The sequence below is a fragment of the Haplochromis burtoni genome, unplaced genomic scaffold (assembly GCF_018398535.1).
Source record: "Haplochromis burtoni strain Fernald_Lab_line unplaced genomic scaffold, NCSU_Asbu1 Contig_106, whole genome shotgun sequence".
Lineage (NCBI taxonomy): Eukaryota > Metazoa > Chordata > Actinopteri > Cichliformes > Cichlidae > Haplochromis > Haplochromis burtoni.
This window is the reverse complement of record NW_024582467.1, coordinates 444,429-469,710: the sequence shown is the minus strand read 5'-3', so window position 1 is coordinate 469,710 and position 25,282 is coordinate 444,429. Positions and strand designations below refer to the sequence as shown.

The window sequence follows — 25,282 nt, the reverse complement described above, 5'->3', positions numbered from 1 at the left end:
CCCCACACACACACAAACACACACACACATACGCACACAAACATGCAGACATTATTTGCACCTCCAGGGGGCAGCATTGGAATTAGAATCTGTACCGTCGTACATCGAAGCTGACAAGCTCTCTTGGAGAAAACATTTGCAGTTTGTTTCTTGATGAAAACTTCAAAAGTACAACAGATTAAAAAGAATGAAAATAGAAAAATTAAAAAAAAAGAGGGAAACTTTCACCCGACAAGTTTTAACATCACAGGAAAAACTGAATCAAACTGCAGGCTGTTCTCGAGCTTTTTCTCTGCTGTTTTTCTTTTGAACATCTTTAATCCAAATCTTTGATCATTTGTTTCTGCTGCATCTTGAATTTGAAGAAACAAGATAAAAATAACTTACATGTTCAGGATAAAAGATTTTACTGCTCTTCTAAGTTTGATTATTTAGTCTTATTAGATTATTAGTAAAGGGGATAAAAGATCATTTAAAACCTGAGAAAAACCGTTAGGCAGTCTTCTGTTAATTCTTTTGTAATTTCCTTTTGTTTTCTTCCCCTCTCCTTAATAGAAAAACGATTGTTGGGTTAAACTGCGTACATCTTGTGTTCACACGTGCACTGCAGCAGTGAACCTTTGTGCTTGGCAGGGGATTATATTGGATAGAACATTAGCTGATATTTAACCTGCCTTATTCCTAGAACAAAGCCTGAGTGATGTTGGCTTGCTCAGAAGTACAAATGGTGCTGCTAATAGTCTGGTGCATTTACCACTGGGAGGTACGTGCCTCCTTCATACTCAGGCTCCTCGCCTTAGGCCTCCTGGCTAAACCACATGGAGTGTTTCCACCAGTGCAAATGAAGTGAGGTGTGATCAAAACGTTTCAATGATGGTTCTCCAAACGTCAAAACCCTTACCTGCTGTAAAGACAGTAGGTAGCTGAAGTTCCATTCAAGCACGCCACCTTGGCCCTTGGACTTGTTACGCTGTGACGTCTGCTGGATTCACTTCAGTGTCAAATGAGCAAACCTTAAACTTGATTTTCAGAAAGTGGACAAAGTCACAGGGATGCATATCTGGGTGAGAGGTCAAAGGCGAATGTGGGTTGCATAATCATTGTGCCCTGTGCTGACACAAGATGGCACTGTGACATGCTGTCAAATGTTCTCCCTCAGGATGCTGCAGTAACACCCCAACAACTTAACCTGGGGTACAAATTCTTAGTGCACAATCCTGTAAAAGTAAAAAAAAAAATCCTCCCTTACAATGTGGTAGGTCTAGCAAAATGATGAAAAATTCTCAGTTGTAGTGGGACGCACAGTTCTCATAACCAGCAGCGATTTTCCACATGAAAGTCTTGTCTGTTTGAAAAAGACATTGATGCTAGCAAGTTTAAGGTCCACAGAGATATCACAGGTGCCAGACCAGGACCTCCGGAGCGTGATCCAAAAATCGCTTCATTGTTGGAAGCTGCCTGGACATCTCCGAGAAGATGATTTTGAATGAGAGGTGGCTCAAATTTAGGATTTAAGTGACTTTGTGGAGAAAATATCCCAACTTGATCATCTCAGACTTCGAAGTTCATGTGTGAAAACGGCCTAAGGCCATTACCTGTCCACCCCTTGACCTAGTTGTATTTTAGGTTCATTATTTTGGGTTAAATAGGCCCTAAAGGAGGACGTGTTAACAGCTAAGCATGCCGTGTAGGTTTGTAAACACATCCAGAGCAGTAATAGACTGAGAGAATTATAGCAAGACAGTCAACCTATACAAGAACTATAATAAGAGAACTGCTCTATATTCACTTCTCAGAACACATCACAACTTCTCGTTATGTTTTGGATCAAATCGTCTTCAGGTGTCATATTTTATATCTGCTGAATGCAACATTTTATGAACTGTGCTGTTAAACAGGCAGCTAAGAAAGACTTTTAAGAAAATATTTCAAGCAGCTTTAAGACTAAAGCAGCGAAGCACCAGTCTTCAGTCTTCTTGCTCCCTCATTCACAGGTTACTCTGCTTTCATCATCTCCACTTTTAGCGTCTTTATCCATCAATACTTTAAGTTGGCTGCGACAGACAGACACACAAAGGGCAGCCGTGGGTGGGACGCCCCTTACATGGGCAGTCCTTTCAGACCTCTGTATGTTTTGTCTATTGTGCGTTACATAAATGTTCCTGTCGGGAACCATATAGTGGCTTTGTACATGCACATGTGTGAGAGCGTGTGTATTTATGATAAAGCTACTTCCAGGTGTGTCCTTTCTAAAATGCAGAAGAGAGCAGGACACATAATCCGCTGAGGTGCAAACTTCTTTCTGATCAGCTTGAACCTGAAGAGGTTCAGGTGCTTTACACAAGCTGCACACACAGTCAGCGAGGTAAGCATGAAAGTTGGAGAGGTTTTGGTATTTAAAAGAAAAAAAGCTGAAACCTTTATTTTTTTATTACAAATACAGCATCTCTTCAGCTCTTTCCTGAAATAGCTAAAACCACTCATCAGTGTCAATGTGCCTTCATGTGTGCACTTTCACAGCCTGGTGGAGCTGAGTACAAGAATGCAAATGTTCTGCTGGATTTATAAAGTCTTTGCCATCCCTCTTTACTGCGAATTACAATTTAATATCTAATCATGCCCATGTGTGAAAAGCCGAGGCAGCTGTCCAGTGAATTTACACTGAGTGAGTGAACGCCATGTGTTCTGCCTCCTGCACGCTCTACCAGACCATTTAAAGTTAACACCAAGGGTGTCAAAGTCATTGTAGTTGGCTCAATTTGACCTCAAATGGTCTAGACCAACCATTGTTCACCTTTAATGAACCATCGTTTTACCAAACAGATGAAAGATAAACACTACTTTAAAAATCTCTATTTTTCTACTCTGAAAAAGTGCCAATACATGCACATTAAAATTTATGGATCACAGTACATCTACAAAAGTTGCTGTGCTGCTTATTTATGACCCATGCAACTTCACATTTGGAAGTTGTTTTTTTTTAATGTGCATGTATTTTCACTGCTATTTAGCAACACTAGTGACCCCACATCAATACTACCAGCGCACTTAGTTATAAAATTGGAGTTATAAATGACTTTTCTGCTTTTATTCACACTTTTCAAAAAGCCATCCAGTGCACTTTTGTTCTTAGGTCCGCATGTTTGACGTTGCTGGTTCAGACCCTTGTTTGAAACAAACAGAGTCTTTTGAGTAGTGAGGATGCATCTGATGCAGAGAATTTCCCATCATGTCCAACATGTGAGAAAAGACAGCCTGCTGGCTCAAGTCCCATCCCAGTTCTTCCACCAGCATCCAGAGTTCAGCCTGGTCACACAGAAGCCGTAAAAGCGTAAAAGCCTATGATGCATATCTCTCACACTTTGGTGTCTGGTGTGATCGGCAAAATAATTTGATCCATTACTGACCTTTGTGTCTTAAAAGTGAAAAATAGCCATTTCGTGTTCATGTAGATAGACAGGAATCGGTTGTATGAGATAACACTTCAGTCGTTAAAACAGTCTTTAAAAAAGTTACACTATATGTTCACTACATGCACTGTACACTATAGGTCTGCTGTAAATGAGGCATTTATTTTAGAAGACTTGCTGTGCAGTTCTTACAGGTACTAACAAAGCCTACTTCTGAGAATTCAGCTTATGTTCCAGGAAATGATGTTTTGACAGGAAATGGAATATACACATACTGCATATGTGTGTTGTCTGTATAGCTCTGGTCACAAGTTCACAGACACTTGTCACGGCCATAGATGTCATGGTAATTTTAGGCTTTCTATGATTTTTTTGGGGGTATGTAATTTTTGCAGGGTGGAATGATTCTATAGCATTTAACTTTTATGGTTTTATAAAACAATTGGGTGCACAACTTTGATAATATTTAGAATTTTCTCTAATCCACACAGGGTCAAAATGATATACATACACATTATACACATAATTCACATTAATGGTCAGGTTCCACTGCATGTGAGTTTTTCTCAGTTTGTTATATTTCATATTTCAATCATACCACACCACTGAACTTTACTTATGTGGAATCCTCAGTTTATAGAAGGTTGTGCCTCTGACATAGACTGTTGTCAGTTCAGCAGGTAGCTTCCTATCTGCAAAAGTGGATGGATAAATAATAAATGCATGGATTTATTCTCTTGCTGCTCTCTACATTGTTTTAGGGATTGGTTTGCTGAAATAGTTTCCTTATCTTCACGTGGTATCGTTTTTCTTCCATTCTTTCTGTCATCATCTCTGAAGAGATCTGGAAAGAATCAACATTTTTCAGAGTTTCAGTTAAGTTTCCACTCTAGAATTGAAACCAACCATCTTTAAGTTTTGTGATCTGGTCCAGCTGTCGTCACTGGACCGAAGTTCAGGGGAGGTTTCGTGCCTCAAAGTTAGGTTAACATCAAAGTAAAAAAGTCAGAAGTGTGAAAGAATCCTTAACCTTCTCATTTAAAGCAACATGACCTCACTTTCGGGAATAACTTTCTTTGATAAAACAGCGCTTCTTTGTTCTTTTCCTTTTCTGTGTCAACAGACCATCAATTGAGTAGCTTCTCAAGGTGTGTTTGCTGCTGCCAGTGATCCATATAATACTATTTTTAAGACATTTCAGGGGGCTGCATGACCTTTTTTTTAATGTTTTGAAAGGGGGAGTGTCACCATAATCACCTTCTTTATAGTTAAAAATCTAGAAGAAGTAGACAATTAAAAAAATGTTTGAAAGGAAGAGAATTATGACACACCGGTAAAGAGATTATTTCACCTGCTTCTGCTTCTACTTCTCATGTTTGAACATACATTGCAAGATAGGCAGTGAAAAATGTGGAATTCTGCAGGGGACCAGTGGGAGCCAGATATGTCAGGGAGGAGGCATAGAAGATATTTTGCAAGCTGCATCTGTATTTATTTTCTCTGAATGCTCTGGAAAGTCTTACACTAATTGATGGTGTTTCCTGTTCAATTTATTTATTCCTGTTATTTTCCTCCAAAGCGAACACAAACGTGTGTGGAGTCGACAGAGACGGAGAGAACGATAGAAAACGTCATAGAGACAAGACTGCATTGCGTATTTGTGTCTTGCATTATTTCGTCTTTATTTTGTTCTTCCTATTTTTTTCTTATCAGATTCATCCTCGGATGCACGCACACACACACACACACGCACGCACACACACACACCCACCAGGGGTTATTGAAACTGTGTTCTTGATTGAGACAAAGGGACTGTGATTCTTATGTAACAGCTTTGATCCTTATCAGTGATGTGTATTCCATATTTTGTGGAACCCCCACCTTCATCACCTGCCTCACCCAACTGACCCCATCTACTTCCCCTCACCCTCCCACCTCACTCTTCTTAGAACACGCACTGAATGCTCTGTAAACAAACCCACATTTACATCCTGCATCTACAATGACACAGACACAGCAGCGGTGTCACTCTTCGCCTCTTGCAAAACGCCAGTTCCACTCAGCCTTTCACTGGGCTGATCTGTATCGACTCAGTTTGCTAGTCTGACCGTGACGATACAATGTGGCACTGATTTAAACTGAAGAATTTAATCCAAGAGATTTATTCTGCCATTCTTTTTAAGTGTCTGCAGAAGGATTTCTGTTCCTTGTGGTGTTTTCACCATCCGTCTGTTTTCCACTATGGAGTTTAAGGCGAGGCGCCTAGACCTCGCTCTACTCAGCCACCTCCTCCAGCCTCACTAAGGATGTGTTCAGGAGGTGTGTTAATCAAAGGCCTGAGCCACGTCAACTGGCTTCTTACTATGCAAAGACATAGCAGCTTCCCTCTGAACCTTCCCCAATCACAAGCTTCTCAACCTTTTTCTTGGAGAAAGCTTCACCACCTGTATCCACAATCTTATTTTTTTTGATCAGTACCCAAAACTCATGGCCATAGGCGAGGGAAGGAACATTGATCTACCAGTAAATCAACAGCTTCCCTTTTATGGTCAGTTCTCTCTTCACCACAGCGCACTGATACACTGTTTGCACTGAAGACGCTGCCTTCAGTCCATCTTCTCTCTTCCCGACTTCTAACAAGTTCCTGAGATATTTGAAGTCCTCAACTTGAGGCCCTGACTCATCTCCAATCCACCCTTGTCCAAATGACAACCATGCCTTGGTTTTGCAGATGCTACTTTTAATATAACCTACTAATTACTTGTAGGTTATACAAAGCTAGAAGCATTACTCCACTTTAAAATAATAATTATGATTTTTTTTTTAAAGAACCCCAAAAAAACACTCTTATCTCACCTCAGTAACCAGGTCTGTCCCTTTAACTCGGTGAGGTCTAAGGACGGGACGCTTCAGTGGCCCCTACCTGCAGGCCTCCGGTACACAAGCCTGTCCAGACATGTTGTGCTGTGCACAAATCTTTGGTGATGAATACATGGAACGTGGTTATGCAAGTGTTTGTGTGTCTGTCTGTCTAAGAGAGATTGTGCTAATTTGAAATATTATTTTTTTTCTAAAGTGATAACTGTAAAAACCTCCGTCCATCCATTTTCTTTGATTTATAATATTTATAGGATTTTTTTTATTTAGTGCTTGTATTGATTCATTTTATATAAATGTGAGTAATTCCAAAATTTGAGAAAACTATCATTTGGATTATTTATTTTTGTTATTTTACTAATTGTTTAAGTTATTTTATTATATTATTTGTATAAATCGATTTTGATAATTATTGCGGTCGATTTTTATATTATGCATTTTTATTCAATTTGATTTTAAACTTCTGACTACATTATAAGATATCCCAAAACCTGATGGAGGCACTGAGTTCATGGTGACATCACTATGCCTAAAAAAGTCTTTGTACTTTGTGTGACCTATGTTGTACCTACAACCGCCCCGCCCTCCTCGTTCTTCTTAATCGACTGTGGGATCACAACCGTTCCCCTATCGGCCTAATTACCGCTGAGAAATGTAAATAACATTATACAACAGTAGCGCCAAGGCCTCGTTCTGCTCGATACACTGTGAGGCTGAAAAGTGAAGTCAGAGAAGGAGAGGACGAGGAAATGCAGATGGCGAGGAGAGCAAACTAGAGATGATGAGGGGAAGACGTGAAAAAGTCTTTTTTCAGTATTTGTGATAACAAGATGGCTGGTGGTATTTGTGTTGTTGTTTTCTTTTTGCCAAAGTGAAGGAAAGATTACATAAAGAGAAGCAGACGTTGAAACAGATTGGTTTAAAGGGGAAAAAAAGTAGCTGTGATGCAAAGACCCGGTTAGATTGCAGTGGAGAGTGAGTGTTTTTTAATGAACTCTAAGAGGGAAAGATCAGAGGAAGCAGGGATGGGCAGAAACCAGGCAGGTACATTAATGAACCTTTGTTGTTCGGTGCTTAGGACAGAGAGCGACAGATGGACTGACACAGAACGATGGAAGGACAGATAGAGATGAAGACAGCCAGAGAATAGCAGACACAGACTGAGGTTTAGAAGACTGAGAGCAGAGATGAAAATCAGTCAAACTCAACCCATGTGTCTTAGTTTTTAACATCTGTTATATCTGCAACTATTGACATTCACATGTGGCGACATAAAAATTATTTGTATTTATCAATTTTTTTGTCCTATTGTATGTAAAGTGACCACCTTTGCTTTAGCAGTAATAATGGATAAAGCAGTTTGATAGATATCAATCTTGCAACCTTGTTTTGGTCATTTATGTGTGACACTATGTCTCAGCTGAGCATCGAGCTCATTAGCACTCCTACTACCACTACTTAGGATGTACTAGACTTACTAATTCATGCTTATAAGCTCTGCTTTTGAGGACTTTAACCTGTCACGACACAGCGGATGCCCTTTTTGTCACTGCCGACACTTTTCTCAAACTCTTCAGCAGCAGTGTTGTGCACAGTTCAGCTGAACACTGCCCCCTGTGGCTCAGGTAACACAGGACATTATTCACATTAACTTCATCACAGGCTTTGTGTCAGGGTTATGGCTGGGGTCATATCTTCCCCTTTATATGGAATTTATACATAATTTAGTAATTGAAGAATTGCAAGGCCAAACTGTACCTCAGAGACTTTGATTGAAAGATAAGATCTTTTTGCTTTTGAAAGTTATGCTTGTTTTGTTAAAATGCAGCCTAACCCTAAACCTACCTGTGGTTTAGCAGTGACCTGACCTGCAAATAACTTTGTGTGCATGAGGTTGGGGGTGCAATATCTACATCTACATGTGCTTTTATGTGGACAGTAAACAGTCATAATATCTAAATACAAACCTAGTAGCTATTTGTGGTAATAGCAAACTTATTTTATTGTGAAATTTGAACCTTTCTTGCAACTAAGCTAAGCTAAAGATGTGTTTGCAGTCTTTAATCTCATGTGAGATGTAGATGGTGAACTAGACCATAATTTGCATTTAGATTTAGATATTAAATATAAACTAAGACCAGCACCTGATGTTACACAATACAAATGTAAGTTGCAAGGCCTGTTTTGACACCCTTGAACTGACCCCATCTCTTCACCTTAGACTGAATGTAAACACTCACACACTCACAAAAAAAACTTCAAACATATCCACCCAGACAGCCTTCCCTTCCAGGAATAGTCTACTTCTTATCATTATGACAAATCTTCAGTGGTGTTCAAGAGAGCTGGGTGATAGTTAGACCCTTTACAAGTCACTGTGACACTATTATGTGAATAGAAGATGTCTTCTGAGCGTTTCTTCTGGGCAAATTAGCTTTTCAATAGACGGATCAGTAGTAACAACCAGCAACCTGATGCCAGCTCTGTGTTTATCACCTCATCAGTACAAATTATTTGGATGTGTGTGTGTGTGTGTGTGTGTGTGTGCGTGCGTGTGTGTGTTCTTGCACTTCTTGTGCAACCTTTAAAATGAGAGCATTTTGTCCTGTCCTCTTTTCCCCAAAGAGCTTTTTGAAGACTGCAGTGGGCTTTTTGAGAGTTGCAGTGGGGTTAAAAAAGCATCTCTGACACAACCATTAACCCGATGTCAGCAGTGTCATGCTGCTCCTTTCTTCGCACAACAGATTTTACTGGCACCATTTTTGCACATTTTCAAATGAAAAGAGGAAAGCACTGGTAACATTGACAGTGCTGTTATTACAATCGCATCTTCACCCATCCATTTTTTAACTACTTATCTGACTAGGGTGGAAGGCAGCTGCGGCCTAGCCTAGCTGGGCAGAAGGGTTCAGCCTCACCAGCCCATCATAGGGTTTTTTGTCGTATTGGACTAATGTAGTTAAAGTAGATTTTTTTTCATTAAATATCATGTTTTGTCTCTTCCTCAGTTTATGTTTCATACTTTTTGCCCTTTTTGGTTTCTTGGTATTCCTGTTTTCTGTATTTTTTTGCCCCTCACTCTCTGACTGGTTGCAACAGATGGCCGCCTCTCCTAAAGGGCCGTTCACACAGAGATGTAGTTGTTGGTTGGTCACTAAAGCACAGTCCAGGCTCTGGTTTCCTAGGTAACCCTCCAATGTATATACTACCCTGCCATATGTCTGTCAACAGTGTCCTTAACTCTCATTGGTAGTTGCTTTAGTTGCTCGCTTTGAAGTTGAGAAAACCTTATCTCAGGACCTCTGCACCAGACTGTCACCTAATGTGATTGACTTTTTGTGTTTTCTTCTCGTCATGTTGCTGGTAATCCCTTCCTCTGTTGTAGCTGTTCTTCCTGATTGGGAATCTTCGAATCACTGGGACGCTCTGATGTTGTACGATGATTACTTTAGTACATAAAGTAACTTGAGATGATTTTTGATGTGTACTTGGGTTAATTTCACTTTGCAGCCAGTCAGAATTTGGCCTTAATGTAGCATCCATCCCCATGGTTGTTGGGCAACACACTTTTTGCTTGTACAGGCCTGCACACAGGTTTGTGTCCTCAGCTTTTGCGTTGGTTAAATTCCCATAATCCTACTCCTAGAGAAGGCAGAGGGAGCCATAAATACAGTTTAATATCTTTGAGCGTTCAAGAAAACCAAGAAAAACCATGAGGAAACAGGAGAACCAACAGGTGAACCTTCTCGCTGTGAGGCGAACTTTTGCACTATTGTGCCGACCCATCAAAGTACATATTTGGCTTCATCTGTCCCACTCTCTTCTGTTTTCCAGTTATCCTAACATCCTTATTATGCCACTTGTTCCCTCCATCCTCCTCTCTTCCTCCTGATGTGCTGCTGACATGTTCTCACTCTGTCCACACATTGAAGATGTGCAGGGAGTGCTCACACATGTATGGATGAACATTGTCCTCACAGCACTTTTTTGTTGCTTAGAGACAGAAAAAACCTTCACTCACAGAATCATCTACCTCTTTGTCCAGTTCAAAATCACACAAAACACACACGGTACACAGTTCACCTGATCGACCTTTTATAGTCACCTGACATTCCTGGAAGTCTGTTTCTCATTAAATGAATCACAGTCAACTACTTACCTCCTTTTTTTCCCTTCCACCAATGAAAAACAAATCAGTTTTACCCCGGTTCTTTTTATTCCTCGACCAGAGACGGCACCGGACTCAGTAGTCATTTTCACAAAACTTTATTCATCTTTACTCATCTTTACTCATCTTCATTTATCCTCATTTAAGCATGCATCTTCTAGAAGGGAAGACTTGCCAGGCCGGTGCCCCTCTGCAAAATCTTCACCCCTTTGTTAGTTACAGCCAGCTTTATAGAGGCGTCCCCATCATAAACCCCCCCCACGGTGTGCTGCAAACTCTGTGTCTGTGTCTATGTGAGTGCTCGTGAGTGACTGTGTAAGCATACCTTTGTGTATGTGTGTGCACGTGAGTGAGTGTGCATGACAGTTAAAACACTGTGGGTGTAGGTGACTCCCTAGAGGTCATAAAAACCCATCTCCCTTCCAGACCACAGTTATCCAGTTACAAATGTTGAGACCTTTCACAGTTCAACTGAGGGAAGGGTCTTCTACAATCTACTCCTAACTTCATGACACAGTCAGGCCTTTATTACATTGAGGGCAGTGTCAGTGTCTCTAAAATAATTCTACATTCTATGTTAACACATTTCTAAACTCTAAAATAAGCTACACTTGTCATTCATTCATTTATTTATTTATTATGGGAACAAGGAGTAAGACGATATTCTGTGGGAGAACCAGCAGCCCACACCAAGTATTTAACTTCTGTCAGAGAACTACAGTGAGGGTGAATTTAGTGTGTGAGAACAATAAACACACACAAGCACAACATTCAGGTTGCCCGGCCAAATATGTGTCAGCCTTGAGCAGTGCAGAGTTGTTCTTTACAAAACTACAGTCATTAGTAGAGGTATGTTTGCTGTTCTTGGGTTGCAGTTCAGGCATAGACAAACATGTAATTTTATACTTGAAACCCTTACATAATGCATTCCTTAGACCTCAGACTTGATGTTTACTTACCTAAACCCAACAGTGGTAGAGGTGGCAGGTCAGAAAGGATTAATATAAATCAATTTTGATGTTAAATCATATAAAAGATTTTTTTTTGTTATAAAGTTTGTCTTTAGTTTATGAGGACATGTTTTTTTTAATATAGTTATTGACATAATTTTTTACATATCTGTGCCAAAAACTAAAGTGGCTTAAACTTGCATTCTTTCTAATGGCCAGCAGGTGGAGAAAAAGTCAGATTCTAAGAAATTCTGTAAGAAAATTACTTTTTTGATATAGTATCTCAGGTTTTTCTAAAAAAATAAAAAAATAAAAAAATTATGGTCCAATTAGTGGAAAATAGAAAATAAATCGAGCTATGCTTTAGTGCATGTCTCTCTGTTTCTCAGTTTGAGCCTGGAATATATAAGCTTTTTTTAAGAGCAATACCATACATCACACAGTACCATACAAACTATGCAATGTCCACACTTTTAAAATGAGCAAAGTGTGTATTTTATGGCTCTGTTTTATATATATTTAGCATGTGTTGGAAACACTGACATAGTTGTGGCTGAAATGCCAAACTAGTGGATGACTATGACCGTCTTTTATATACAGTCTACGGTCTGTCCATAGAGACACATCATCTATAGGCTGCTTTCAAAACTCTAAATTGCTGCCAACATTTGTTCGTATGATTGAGTCAATTACTGATTTCTGGATGTTGTATTTTTGTGCCAGAGCCAGAAAATTGTATTAATATATCCACCTTAAGCCACAGCTTATTAAATCTACATTTCACTATATTTAATTTCTGCTATTGGTAGCTTTTAATAACATTGGATAGTAGAAGGACATTTGGAATACAACAGACATCTAAAATGATCAACATTTCTCAACTTTAACTTCCATTTGCGTAAAACAAATATGTATGAAACCCTTACTGCATTTTGCATTGCCCTGTATTACTGCTGTTGTGTGTTTATACATGCAGTGATTGATAAATATGAGGAACAAATTAAATTGAAGATTATACAGACTCAAGGCAAAGCCAAGAATGCAGGAATGATTTTTCTACTAAACACATTAGGGTTTAATATGTTTAACTGATTAGAATGCAGAATTTTTGAAAGCAAAAACAGGTTCAGTGGCCACACACACAGAGTACGCTCTGTCCTCCAATTACAATTATTTCCTTTTGCAAGGAGAAAAAAAAAGGAAAAGTCCAGCTCTTCTCTTCAAGTCAACATCTGCGAAAAACACATAAATAAAATAAAAATAAAAGGATGAATCAAGTTTTTCTGAAGAGTAATTGTCACATCTGGAGTGAAAGTCACTTCTCAAAGTTACCATATAGCATTACGAAAACTCTGATTACCACAAAACAAACTCAGGACCCAGATTCTGTTGAATGAAATCACCAAGTGAATCTTTACTGGTTGCCTCTGTGTGGTAATGACCAGCAGCCAAACGGTAATGGCTCATAATGTTCCGAGGAAAATGGGGCAGCAATTGAGTTTTTTTGTTCGTGCACGGACAAAAGTTCAAACCCCACTTGTTGTTTTTTTGTTCCCCGTTTTTGACTGACTTTGATGAAAGTGTTTATTTTAGCTTCATGTCAGCCGTTCATATTTTCAGGAGAGGAGAAGCAGTGCGTTACAGCTAACATTTCAACAACTGGAGTGGTGGAAAGTAATTCCGCAGATGAACTCATCTTATCTAACATTTCTATAATTAGATCTCAGTTTAGCAATGTGAGCACATCAAAAGTATCAATTACATAACTAATATATATGTATATGTGTATATATATGTATATATATGTATATGTGTATATATATATATATATATATATATATATATATATATATATATATATATATATATATATATATATATATATATATATATATATATATATATATATATATATATATATATATATATATATATATATATATTAGGGGTGCAACGATACACAAAATTCACGGTTCGGTTTGGTTCGATACTTTGGTGTCACGGTTCGATATTTTTTCGATACAAAGAAAATGTTCATGCCTTTTTAATTTGTCATTTATTAAATTTTCACAGCACATTCCGCACCACATCTCTTCATCATTTGTTTGAAGCCAGCTCACCTCCTGCAACTACTTTTCCGAGAATACGTGCTTCTTTTGTGGTTCGGACTCCTGACATTTCTTTGGAGGTGGAGGAACATCACAGTAATTGCTTAAAGGAGCTTCTTCAACATCTTTAAAGCCGTATAAGCACGGTTAGCTCATTAACGCGTTGACGCCATGCAGCCCCACGCACGGGGCGATCCGCGGTAACTCGTTATCGGAGATTTGCTGCGTTAATGCGGTTATGGCGTAACGTCATTTTAACGAGATTAACGCTGACAGCACTAATATATATAAGTGTGTATGTGATTGACTGTGTGGTCACAGTACAGACAGTATGAGGTAATGGTTTGGGCTTATATAAGATGCAATGAGATTCAAGTTAAGACTTGTTTAACAGCAGGCTGGCACCAAGAGGGCTCATACACACAAACTTTAGAAACACACACACAAAATAGTCGGATAACCATCAAGACGTTATTGTCAGCATTATGTAGAATGTAGTGAATCGTCTGGCCGTGTGCCTCTAAAATATGCCCTGACTTTGTCTCTGTGTGTGTGTGTGTCTGTGTGTGCGCGCCTGTGTGTCAGAAATGGGAAGCCAGTATCTGTACATTTGTAATTACAGTCAGGAAATGTTTATTCATGTTTGATTGGGTGGGACCAGCTGGGACTTTGGGTACATTTAAACAAACTATTTCAACATCCTGTTTAAAGTCGCTTTCAGGAGGAGTGGAGGGAGGGAAGAAATTCTCTCTGAGGTGGACTATCGGCCACTTATGTAACACGAAATTTTGAGGCCTCTTTAAACTGATAACAGTGGGGAGAAAAGAGCCCAAGGTTGGCTTTAAATATACATGGCATGAATGTGACATGTTTTGGTGAATGGCCAAATTAATTTTTTTAATCAGTTCCAATCCAACTAAAGAAAAGCAACAATACTCTACAGACAGTATAACGCTTCATTGTGGAAGGTCCCTAAAACTCAGTAGCAATCCTGATTTCATGGCAGTTAAAAAGGATTTAAAAGTGTATTAGTATAGTAACATATACCCACTGCTAGTCAGGACCCTTTTAATTTTAATGGACTTTGTACCTGCTTTCAATCAGTTTTACACTTGTTAGGCAGTGCTACACAACACAACACAAAATAAGGTATAACATCTACATAGGGACAGAGGTTGGTAAGCTAAGAAGACATGATTTTCAAATGCTGTTTAATTAAGTCTATATCCAATTTAATCATTTAAACCGCAATCTCAGCAGGTCAGCAGACCATAATATTTACCAACATCTGGTACCCTTATCATACCCTTAGATATGGTCAGCGTTGACATATTTCATATAGAGCGTAATATTTTAGCTCTTGTAGCCTTCATAGAGTTGCTACACAACTGCAAACTGTTTTGAAGTCGAAGGAGTTCCATCGTATCTGTTATACTAACCTGCCTACTGGAAATAATGATAGCACATTAACTCTTTCACGCATAGTGGTCACTACAGTGGCTATTCAAAGGCTGTTTTCCTGTATTTGTGCCAGTGTTGATGGTATACTTGCACATCAACCAGTACATTGGACAGTGATGTGTCCCTCCGTACCAAATTCATAATTCAGATATGTAAAAAAAAACTCATGTTTAAAAAAATGAAGTTCAAAAATCTTTTTTTCATGCCTGAAGATGAATAAAAATACTTAAGAAAAAAAATCCTGATTGAGGTTGTCATAATTCATGCATGAAAGGGTTAAAATGGTCTTATGAAGTATCTGTATATGAGAAGAAGAAAAGTTCGCAGTCATCTGCAAAATACCTGCTAATGTACAATTTTTGCATCCGAACAAAATTGGACTTCCTCGTCGTCTAGATTCAGCGACTCTCATTAAAGAACAATCAAGTCTTTCAAGCTCTGTAACTGCATTCAGTTAAATTTAATTCAGTTCAGCTTTTAATAAAATATAGCACAAATTTACAGTATATGTCAGCGCAAGGCACTTTACATCATAAGACGCTACAAGATTAGAAAGAACACCTAATAATTGTATGATTCCCTAATGAGCAAGCAATGGGCCACAATGGGAAGGAAAACTCCCTTTTAACAGGAAGAAATGGTGGTGTATGGCACTGGGATTGGCACAAGCAGGTTCATCAATGGGTACTGATTTTTTTGTTCCCCATTTTTCCCCATTTAACTGTGGAAAGTCAAAAGTTGTGATCAAGATAAAAATTTGAGAAACAGGTAGTTTCTCCATCTAGCAACGACCCTCACCCTTGGGAAGCTTAGCACTTGAAATATAAATTATTTGTATTTTTTATTTTAAAAAAGGGGAACCAGAGGAAGGTTAATGTATATCGGTAGAAGGTAAGCATACAGTTGATGACAGTTGTTTTGTTTGAGCTGCAATGGTTAAAATGGAATTGCCATATCTGGTTATTATTGCTATCAGAAGAGAAATAAATCTGTGCACTGTTTTATAAATTTCCAACATTTTGAATTGAATTGAAGTTACCACAGTGTTTCCAAGTGTCTAAAACCCAAGTGGGAAGAATCATTGAGAAATTCAAAGAGAGTCACACAGTACAGAACAAGCCTGGCAGAGGTAAGAAGTCAAAGTGAGAAAGTATCTAAAGACCCCAGAACAGCCTACCTTCAAAATTTATCACTTACTAAGAAATTTCACTTCTGCAGAAGAAACACCCTCAAACCAGGCTGAAGGTGAAGCACAACCTGGAGAAAGATTATGGTGAAGATCTGCCTCCAAAAGACCAATAGGAAGGTTACTGACTGGCCTGCATGACGCCCCGACTTGAATCCCAGTGAAATTTTTGAGGTGAACTGAAGATCAAGGTCTATGCAGGAAGACCAGCAAATCTAGAGAAGTTTGAAAGATTCGCCAGAGCAAAATAGTCTGGGAGTACTCGGGAGAGAAGGATGTGAGACTACAACAAATGATTGCACTACAGCATAACTGTCTATTAGTATCACAGGGCCTAATCATTTTGACGCTGGTAGTTTTCAATTTTTCTCAGATTCATTTTGCTTCTGTGCAAATGTAAGCATCCAAAATAAAACCAGGATGTTTGGAAAAGCTGTGCTCTATTTAACATCACTTGGGAAATACTTAAAAAAAATCATATTTGGAGGCTAATAATTATGTCCTCATCTGTAAAGTGGGTTGGGAAAACTGGGGCAAAGTGGTCAAAAAAACTGAAAACTTGTTTAGTCTCTAATTTTAGATTTAAGAAACAAGAGGCTTTTTTATGCCATAAACTTTTTCAATTCTCTGGCTTAATGATGCTCTCATAAATGTCTGTTGTCCTTATGTATTTGCTTACTTTAGCCCATTAGACATTTACAGTCGCTTACAAACCTGCAAAGACTGAGTTGCACCTGACAGGTGTGTCACATTCGCTGTCTATTCCAAGACTATAAACCAAGACCAACTGCTTTTTTAAGGTATTAGAAAAATGTTCCAGCTTTTTTGAAATGTTCGAAACAACAAATCAAGATGTGTCTTTCTTTTAGAGTGACGACTACCTTCAAAATTTTTCACTAGTTCAGGATCAGCAACTCAACACTCTGTCTCTTAAAGTGCAGTCCAAAGCTCTCAAGATGTGTTGCAAGGCAGGCAACATAGACAATGACTAAGAATTAATGTATCCTGTGGCCAGTTATGAACACTCATTATGGCCAAACATACTGACAGTTTTTTAGGTAAGCATGCCCCAAGTATCCAGATGGCGACAGGTTTGACGTGCATCTGATGAGTTAATGGAGCAGGTGCTGTATAAAGCCAAAGATGTTCAATGTTCGTGCTTAATCACTGTTCCAATGCTAATAAGGAGAACTCAGTGGGTGTGAGACAATCATAAAAGTTCTACTTCTTCTTTGCTGTTGTCTTTTTTAAATAACAAAGGGTAGAACATGCACAATCATTGTCATGCCTAAACCCATTCACAGCTAATTGCATTGGAGAGGAAACTGCGGTTGTTTGTGCAGCTAGCTCCACAGTTTTAGGTACATGCAAGAAACAGAACTTTGTTTGCTCTCAATGTAATGAAACACACACATAGAAATGCTTTTGTCTTTGTTCTACAGAGTTTACAGGATAAATTGGTTTTGGGTTTTTTTTTTACCTTTCCACGTGCACATATTCTGTTTACATACTTCCTGTGTCTCAGATTCAGTCTTTGTCACTCTTTACAAATCCTATATACGCCTCACAGCCGGGGGTCTCCTTTAATGTGGTGGAAACACAGAAGCTTCAGATCTGTAGCTCTGTGTCACCTTAACAGCTAACGATGTGAACCCTGAGGCCTCACACAATGGCTCTGACGGGCTCCTCCTTTTTTCTTATATACCCAGCTGTTTATATCACAGCACCCTCACTGCACATACTCTCTCTCTCTCTCTCTCTCTCTCTCTCTTATTTCCTATATGAAGAAAGCGAGCTGGAATTCAGGAAGGAGGCCGTTTGTTTCCCCACGGAGCCCATTTTCATTACCAAGAGAATAGGGCTCAGAGGGCGTGGTCTACAGCAGTGTGTGTGTTGTTTTTCGCCTCTGTATGTGTGTGTATCACAGGAAGGGGTTCTATGGAAGTAGGGACAATTAGTGGTTGTCACATAGCAATCTGTATTGTTTTTCTTTCTCTACTCAGGGAAATTTGAGACAAAATCCAAAGTGTCTTGTGTTTTTAAAAATGGGTTAAATTTACAACTAAGATTTTCTCTCTGATTAATAAACAGTTCGTGTTCCATTTATTGTTTTCTTCTAATGTCTTGATTTAGGCAGATGTGATATGAAAAAATTGTGAAAAACAGAATGTTTGAACAGCTGGTGGGCGGGGCTGCTGTGCTCAGCCAGAGCTGTGTACCTGTGATGATCATATGAGAGACTCCAGGATATCATATAGAATCAAGAGCAGAAAAACGGTTTGATTTATTATTAATGGATAAATGTAAAAGCACTAGCTTAAAATCAAGAATCTTAAAAGAGGAAGTGCTGCTCTGTTATTGCCATGTTTCATTCACAAAATTACCAACATCAGTGAGTTATGTTGATATTTTTGCCATTTTCGAATTGAAATATTTACACAGTTACTGAATAAAGTTCTTTTTCACTGTCTTCCCGCAGGACCGCTTGTTCTTTGTGATGGAATATGTTAATGGAGGAGACCTGATGTTTCAGATCCAGCGATCGAGGAAGTTCGATGAGGCACGATCTCGTTTTTACGCCGCCGAGGTCACATCTGCCCTGATGTTCCTGCACCGACACGGAGTCATTTACAGGTAACCGTGATGTGCTTGTTCGATTAACAGGAGACATAAGAGAATTTCTGAAAAAAAATCAAAGAATGAAGAAAACTGCAGCAAAGCCTTCCTTTCCTGAAATGTACATTGGTCTGAGTAGGTGTCAGAGCGCCCATGTTCTAACAACACATAACATGTTTCCATTGTTTGGACAGTCATTCAGGGGTGGGTGATTCACAGAATCACTGAGCACGTAATTTGTGAACTTTGTTGTCAAACTGCTCAGTGGCTGCACATCATTCTGCTGGTTTGAAAGTTTCTGAATGCACGAACCATAAAAGGTGGAGTGGTAGGTTTGAAAATATATTTAAGAACCTTTAAATATGTACTTTTGAGTTTCCAAGGTGGAAAACACAAATGACCAAATACTTTACAACTATTGCTTTGCTTTAATACATATGCAGCACAGTAATTAAAAAACATAAAATCTTGTTAAAGTAATATTTTTCCTCTGTGCCAAATGTAGTTTTATCTGTTTACTGATAGTGGCTTTGGGGCAAGAACCAGTCCTTTTCAAATTTTGCTATACGGTGCTAGGTAACCATTTAATTTGACAAAAATGCTGCATAACATCTCTTCTGTGCAGTTTGCATGCTGTCACCATGCTTAATCTGGTTTACCTTTCTATTATTATTTTGTCATTGCCCTTGGCTAAGGCACTAGCATTTGTCCGAAGTTGGTACATCAGCACTGCAGTGCAGCAGTTTGTAATGCTTAAAGTCAGAGAATGAATGGAGAATCAACAACTGCAAACTTTATACAGTTTGTCCTGAACATTTTCTAAACACTTTAGCAACAACAATTTATTTATTGTAGAGTCATTTATTGCATGATTTATCAGCCAGTGATGGCGATGCTGGTAGCTGCATCCACCCCTGTATGTAGAAGTGTGTTCCAGTAAGTCTATCTAATATATTATCTGTTCTGAATGTATTTTCTGAGTAAATACTGGGTGGATGAAAAAAAACCACTTTGGTGTCTTTGAGAATAATAGTAAAGCCGTGATTCTCTTCAAACTCAAAATCTTGGTAACTATTTGTTAAATACCAAGATGTTTGCATTGCAAAAACCTAAAAAAATATAAAAATATGGAAACTCTAGGACAGGGAAAAATTTAAATAACTGATTTTTGGTAGTCTCAGTTATATTCACCAGCTATGTTTGACCAGTGTTTGATTGTTTTTTTCTAACTTCTTTCCGTTCAAGCTAAACTCAAGTTTAGTTCAGGCATCATCAGTCTTGGGCTGCACATTGTTAGCTTGGCAAACAACCACAGAAAATCTTAATTTTCCAACACAAAGCCCTATTAAGATAGAAAGCTGACAGTTGGTAACTAGTGCACAATCATTTAGGTAGATAACTCTCTAATGGATTTATTTCTCAGTCACATGTAAATCAGTGGTTTTCCTACCGATAGCTGCTTCAGTCATTTGCCTCACTTCGTGTTGCTAACGAATACTTTACCCGGTGATGGCAAGTGAATGTTTGGGTTTCTATACCACTGCTAGTTGGTTCTGTGGAGGATGGACACCCTTTAAGAAAAAACATCCTCAAGCTTCATCAGCTGATTTACAGTAGGTGTAGAACAATTAAGCCAAATATGTGAGTGTAGTTAAACTTCATCCAGGCATGTTGAGTAGCACTGATGTCAGGTTGGTTTGGATCCTTCAGAACACCGACTGAGAGAGGAACAGCTCATTTTAACACAGTGTTGCTTGTTGTCGAGTACTCACAGAGTGTTCTTGTGTTTGGTCATGACCCTGGAAGTGCTCTGCGTTCATACGTGTGCTGAGATTACCTCACTGTCCTTTTGCTCCAGGTATTTTCTGTCTGCATGGATCCATTCAGTCATAATATCATTGTCAACCAATAAGAAACACACAATTGGTCCTAAAAAATCCACACAACTTGAATCATAACACCATTGTGATGGATGGAGACTCAGAGAAGATTTTGGTTGTTTGATCCAAAAATATCACTGATGGAAGAAAAGCATGTTGTTCTCTCTGCTGTTTTCCCGGATGAATGTGAACTTTAATTTGCTGTTTAGAGTCTCTCATCATGCAACCTGTGCATGAGTTTGCATGTGTTTATGTCGTACCATCTGTGGCATGTTAGCAGAGAGAATTTTTGTTTATGGCTTTAAGTTTCCAATTCCCTGACACCTGTATGATCCTCCCAACAGCAAAATATTTAAAACACATAAACAAGCACACATCTATACCCACAGGCTTGTTGATATAAAACATTTTCCTTAGTTGAAACCTCATGTGTCCTCACAGCAGTCTGTCCAGCCTGAATCTAGACTAACAACCAGGTCTCTTTGAATGGTGCCATGAAAAAAAAACTGTTGAAATGTTCTGTTGTATGTTAGAAAATACACTCACTGTAAGAATCCAGAAAGAATAAATATATATATCTGTATACTACAAGCGTCATTCACTATTGACCTTCCAGTCTTACACGACCCATAATTTTACCTCCTGAAGCACAGCAGCCTCCATGTGCCCCTTCCTTTTTTAAACATTTCCACATGTCATCCTTGTCTAAGACCATATTTGAAAATATCATGTCCATATACTTGATCTTTTTTCAGAAAATGTCCTGCAACTTTCAATACTCCCACTTTCTAAACATATTTACATGTACTTTTCATTAAGAATTCATAAATACTTTTATCATTAGAAATAAAATGTCTCTAACTTGATGATGACAAAATTCTGACATGTTTGCTTCAAACATCTCAGGCCAGTTTCTTGTCAGTTAATTTAATTTAAAGATTGAGGCACATCTCTGATATTCATATTTCATCTATAAGCCAAATGAGTTTTTTTTCTCACTGTTATCTTAAAAGTTGATTGTTCCACAGCAGAAAAGATCAGTGCAGCAAGAGAAAAACAAATAATATTTAAAAATGTTAAATTCTGACGGATCAGAGTTGAGTGGAAGGTTTTGCATACATGGAAGATGTATGCAAAAGTGGTCAAAATTGAACCCTAGAAGGCTATGTGAAATCAGGCAGACTGTCAAAACCTTCACAGTGTGGAGACTGTCAAGGTCTTAGGTTGTTCCTGTCAATGATAGAGAAAGAATACCACAACAGCTTTGACCTATCTGAAAAGAATTACATAGCCCTGATTATTCCACCCTGCCAAGGTCGGCCAAAGAGTACTGGGATAGTAGTAAGTTTCTATTCAGTTTCAGATTCACCCTGTTTTGCTATGTGATGAACTCTACAAACTGAGCAGAACAATGAAAACTGTTTCATTGTTTTGTCTATTCTCAAAAAAAGTCTCAAGAAAAGATAAGTACACTGGCTACTTTTACTTGTCTTGTTTATAGGCTGGCTGCGGGTTCTTAAAAATCTTAAACACACATTTACTGATAAAAGAGTTTGTATGAATTCTGCCAGCACAAACATTTCAGAACTGAATGCTACTATTTTTGACCCCTCGACACATTTAGATCACACAGTGCAACGGCACTGTTAACAGTGTGCTATTTTTGGAGTGGGCGAGAAGATTGGACGAAATGTGAAAAAAGCTGTTTGCCAACTAACAAAAAACAAAATGCTTGGTAGTTGACAGGAAAAAGGACAGATGTGAGATTTGCGAGGAAAACTATACTTTCAGTCTTGGTAGTTGTTTGCTTATCAAACTTAGGACAATACGGTGACATTAGCAATCAGGATAATTTGTAAAATTTACCAAATAATTGCATTTTACCTTGTTATTCTGAACCAATACCTACGGGTTAAGGAAGTTGTGTAAAAATTATAGTTTTCCATGTAGGTCTGTGAAAAACTGAGTAAAGCCTTACTGCTTCCATAGAAGAGGATAGATAACTGTAGGCTGCTGTAGGAGGCCACAGTCTTTACAGGGATTGATGTACAAGCAGATTCACCAGAAGAGCAGACCATTTAATCCTCATTCTGAACCTAAAAGCCACATATCAGACTCTACAGGCCTCAGTCAGCATACTGAATACTAAAGCTGACCACACAATTAGAAAAAGACTGAACAACTATGGCTTGTTTGAAAGGGGTGCCAAATATCTCTCTTCAAGCGGAGATGTTTGGCCATAAGCCTTAGCACTACTTCAGCCGAAAACTCAACACAGCATATCAGGATAAACACCTCGTGCCGACACCTCGGGTGATGATTTGGGCTCGCTTTCTAGCCACAGGACCTGGGGACCTTGCAATTAAGTTGACCATGCACTCCAAACTCCAGAGTGTTCTAGAGTCAAATGTGAGATTATCTGTCTGATAGCTAAATGCTTGGCTCAAATTGGCTCAAGCAACACAACAATGGTCCCAAGCACAGCCGCAAATTTATAACAGAATGGCCAAAAAAGAAAAGTTGTCCCTGTGGCCCAGTCAAAGTCCAGACCTCAACCCGACTGAAATATTGTGGGTCGACCTTAAGTGAGCTGTATATAAATGAATGGCTGCAAATGTTGGTTAACTGTTGCAAAGAAGAGTGGGCCAAAAGTCCTCCACGACGATTTTTCAAAGGACTGCGTAGAGTCCTGTGAAAACCTTCTTTCTCACGACGTGAAAGTATTAAACCTGTAAGCATCATGTCAGAGCAGACACAACAGTTTTATGTAAATTATTAACAGTCAATGAGACCAGTGACTATCCAGTAATCGGTGCAGCTCTACAAAGTTACCGTAACTTCTAAGCCTATCAAAGGGATGAACATGAGCTAATGCCAGTCTAAACTAAAATAGCAGCCTGGTGATGCACTTTCAGTTTACTCTAAAAAAAAAACCTTCTCATTGAACCCAAACTTTTTGATATTGTTAATGATACCTGATAAATACAGCAGTTGTTCACAAATAAGCAGGTACCCTGGCTGGTTATGATGTGAGAACCTTCAAAAACTCTAAGCCTTAAATAGTCTAATTAACTGGTTCCAGTCTTGGCATTAAACATTGGGCCTATTATTAAGAGCAAAAAGAACCACCACTGTTTTGGAAATGTCTCTGAGTTGTTCCAAAACATGTCCCTAAAATAAAAAAAATGCTTCTGTTAAAATGATATATCAGTTATTACAATAACAAATACTGCATTAACATGAGATGTGGCTGTTTTGGTTGCAGCTTATCCCGGGGCTGCTGGTTGTGTGTATGTGCACGTTTACTGTTGTGACTTTTTATTGTCCATGTGTCTGCCCTTCAAAGCCATGAATACAAAGTGATGGGATGAAATCCTCATGCACAAACACACAAAAACACAGTGTGAGCAGAACACGGCTGGGAATTTGCTCGTTTGCCCAGAAATTAAAGGCCAGTTCACGCCAGAGATGATGGTAAACTCCATTTGCACAATGCACATTCTTCCTGCAATCACGCACCTAAAATTCTTGTTATCTGCCCTTTCAGTCTTTTGGTTTCATTTCCAGAAACCTACCAAGCATGTGTTTTTTGGGGAAGTTCTTCTTCAACACCCCTCTAAAAATTACTCAAAAAGTCATAACTATCAGATGAATATGTGCAGGATAATAATGGTTGCAGGAAACTGCTTTAAACATTCTTACTTTGTATGAATCCTGTTTTTTTGTTGCTCCAACAGCTCATTTCTGCCAGAGGGTTTAATAAAGTCTCATTTTGTTTTAGCTGATCACAATATTGCCAGGTATGTTTTCTTTGTTTTGCTCTTCAGACAGACAGGATGAAATATGACTGAGTCAAAGGAGCAATAGAACAGAAAACTTTTTTGTCACTTTTAGTGCATCTACTGAAATAAAACTTTTTTCCCTTGAAATCCTAACAAATCTTAGTGTCTGACGTGTTATTTAGTTTATATTTACAGTATTTTATGTGTCAGTAAAGCATTAATAAAACTAAATATAGAAGATTTTAGTTGAAAATGTAAAATCAGATGTGCTTTGAAGGAAAAATATTCATTTCAAATGAAAGAATAGGATAAAAAAGAACAAGAAATAAATCATTAGCCAATAAGCATACCACAAATAATCATCTCTAAGACATGATATGAAGAAAACTTAAAAAAAAATTGATTGTAACCCAGTGACTGAGAACCTCAACTCACCAGGAAAGTGTGTGTTCGACTCAGGACTGAAAGTCTTTTTATAGCCATTAAAAAAAAAAAAGCTAATGTAAGGCACTTGAACACTAACATCCCTTTTTAAAACCTGGAAGCTACATCCATCTCTTATGCAGTCTTTTTTTACATTGAAATATAACAAAAAATATAACAGTACCTGCTGGGTGCTAAAGATAAGCCAGTTACAGCTGTGTTTCCCAACCAGGGGTACACGGAGAATAATTGTGTATATTTGAACAAGTTTAACCAGTAATGGATTAAATGGATTATGTCACCTATTCACTGAAGCCTTTGACCTTTTGCTCTGTGTGTGTGTGTGTGTGTGTGTGTGTGTGTGTGTGTGTGTGTGTGTGTGTGTGTGTGTTTGAAGCAACCTTAGGTTGCAAACATTGTA

General features: G+C 38.5%; 1 protein-coding gene across 1 annotated transcript in view; it reads left to right on the top strand.

Moving 5' to 3' along the window:
- The window catches only part of LOC102311620 (protein kinase C epsilon type), an 88,745-nt gene that overhangs the window by 47,516 nt on the left and 15,947 nt on the right, over positions 1 to 25,282 (top strand). Inside the window, exon 11 of the mRNA XM_005935433.3 lies at positions 18,640 to 18,794. Coding sequence (XP_005935495.1) covers positions 18,640 to 18,794 — 155 coding nt within the window. The remainder of the gene's footprint in view (positions 1 to 18,639; positions 18,795 to 25,282) is intronic.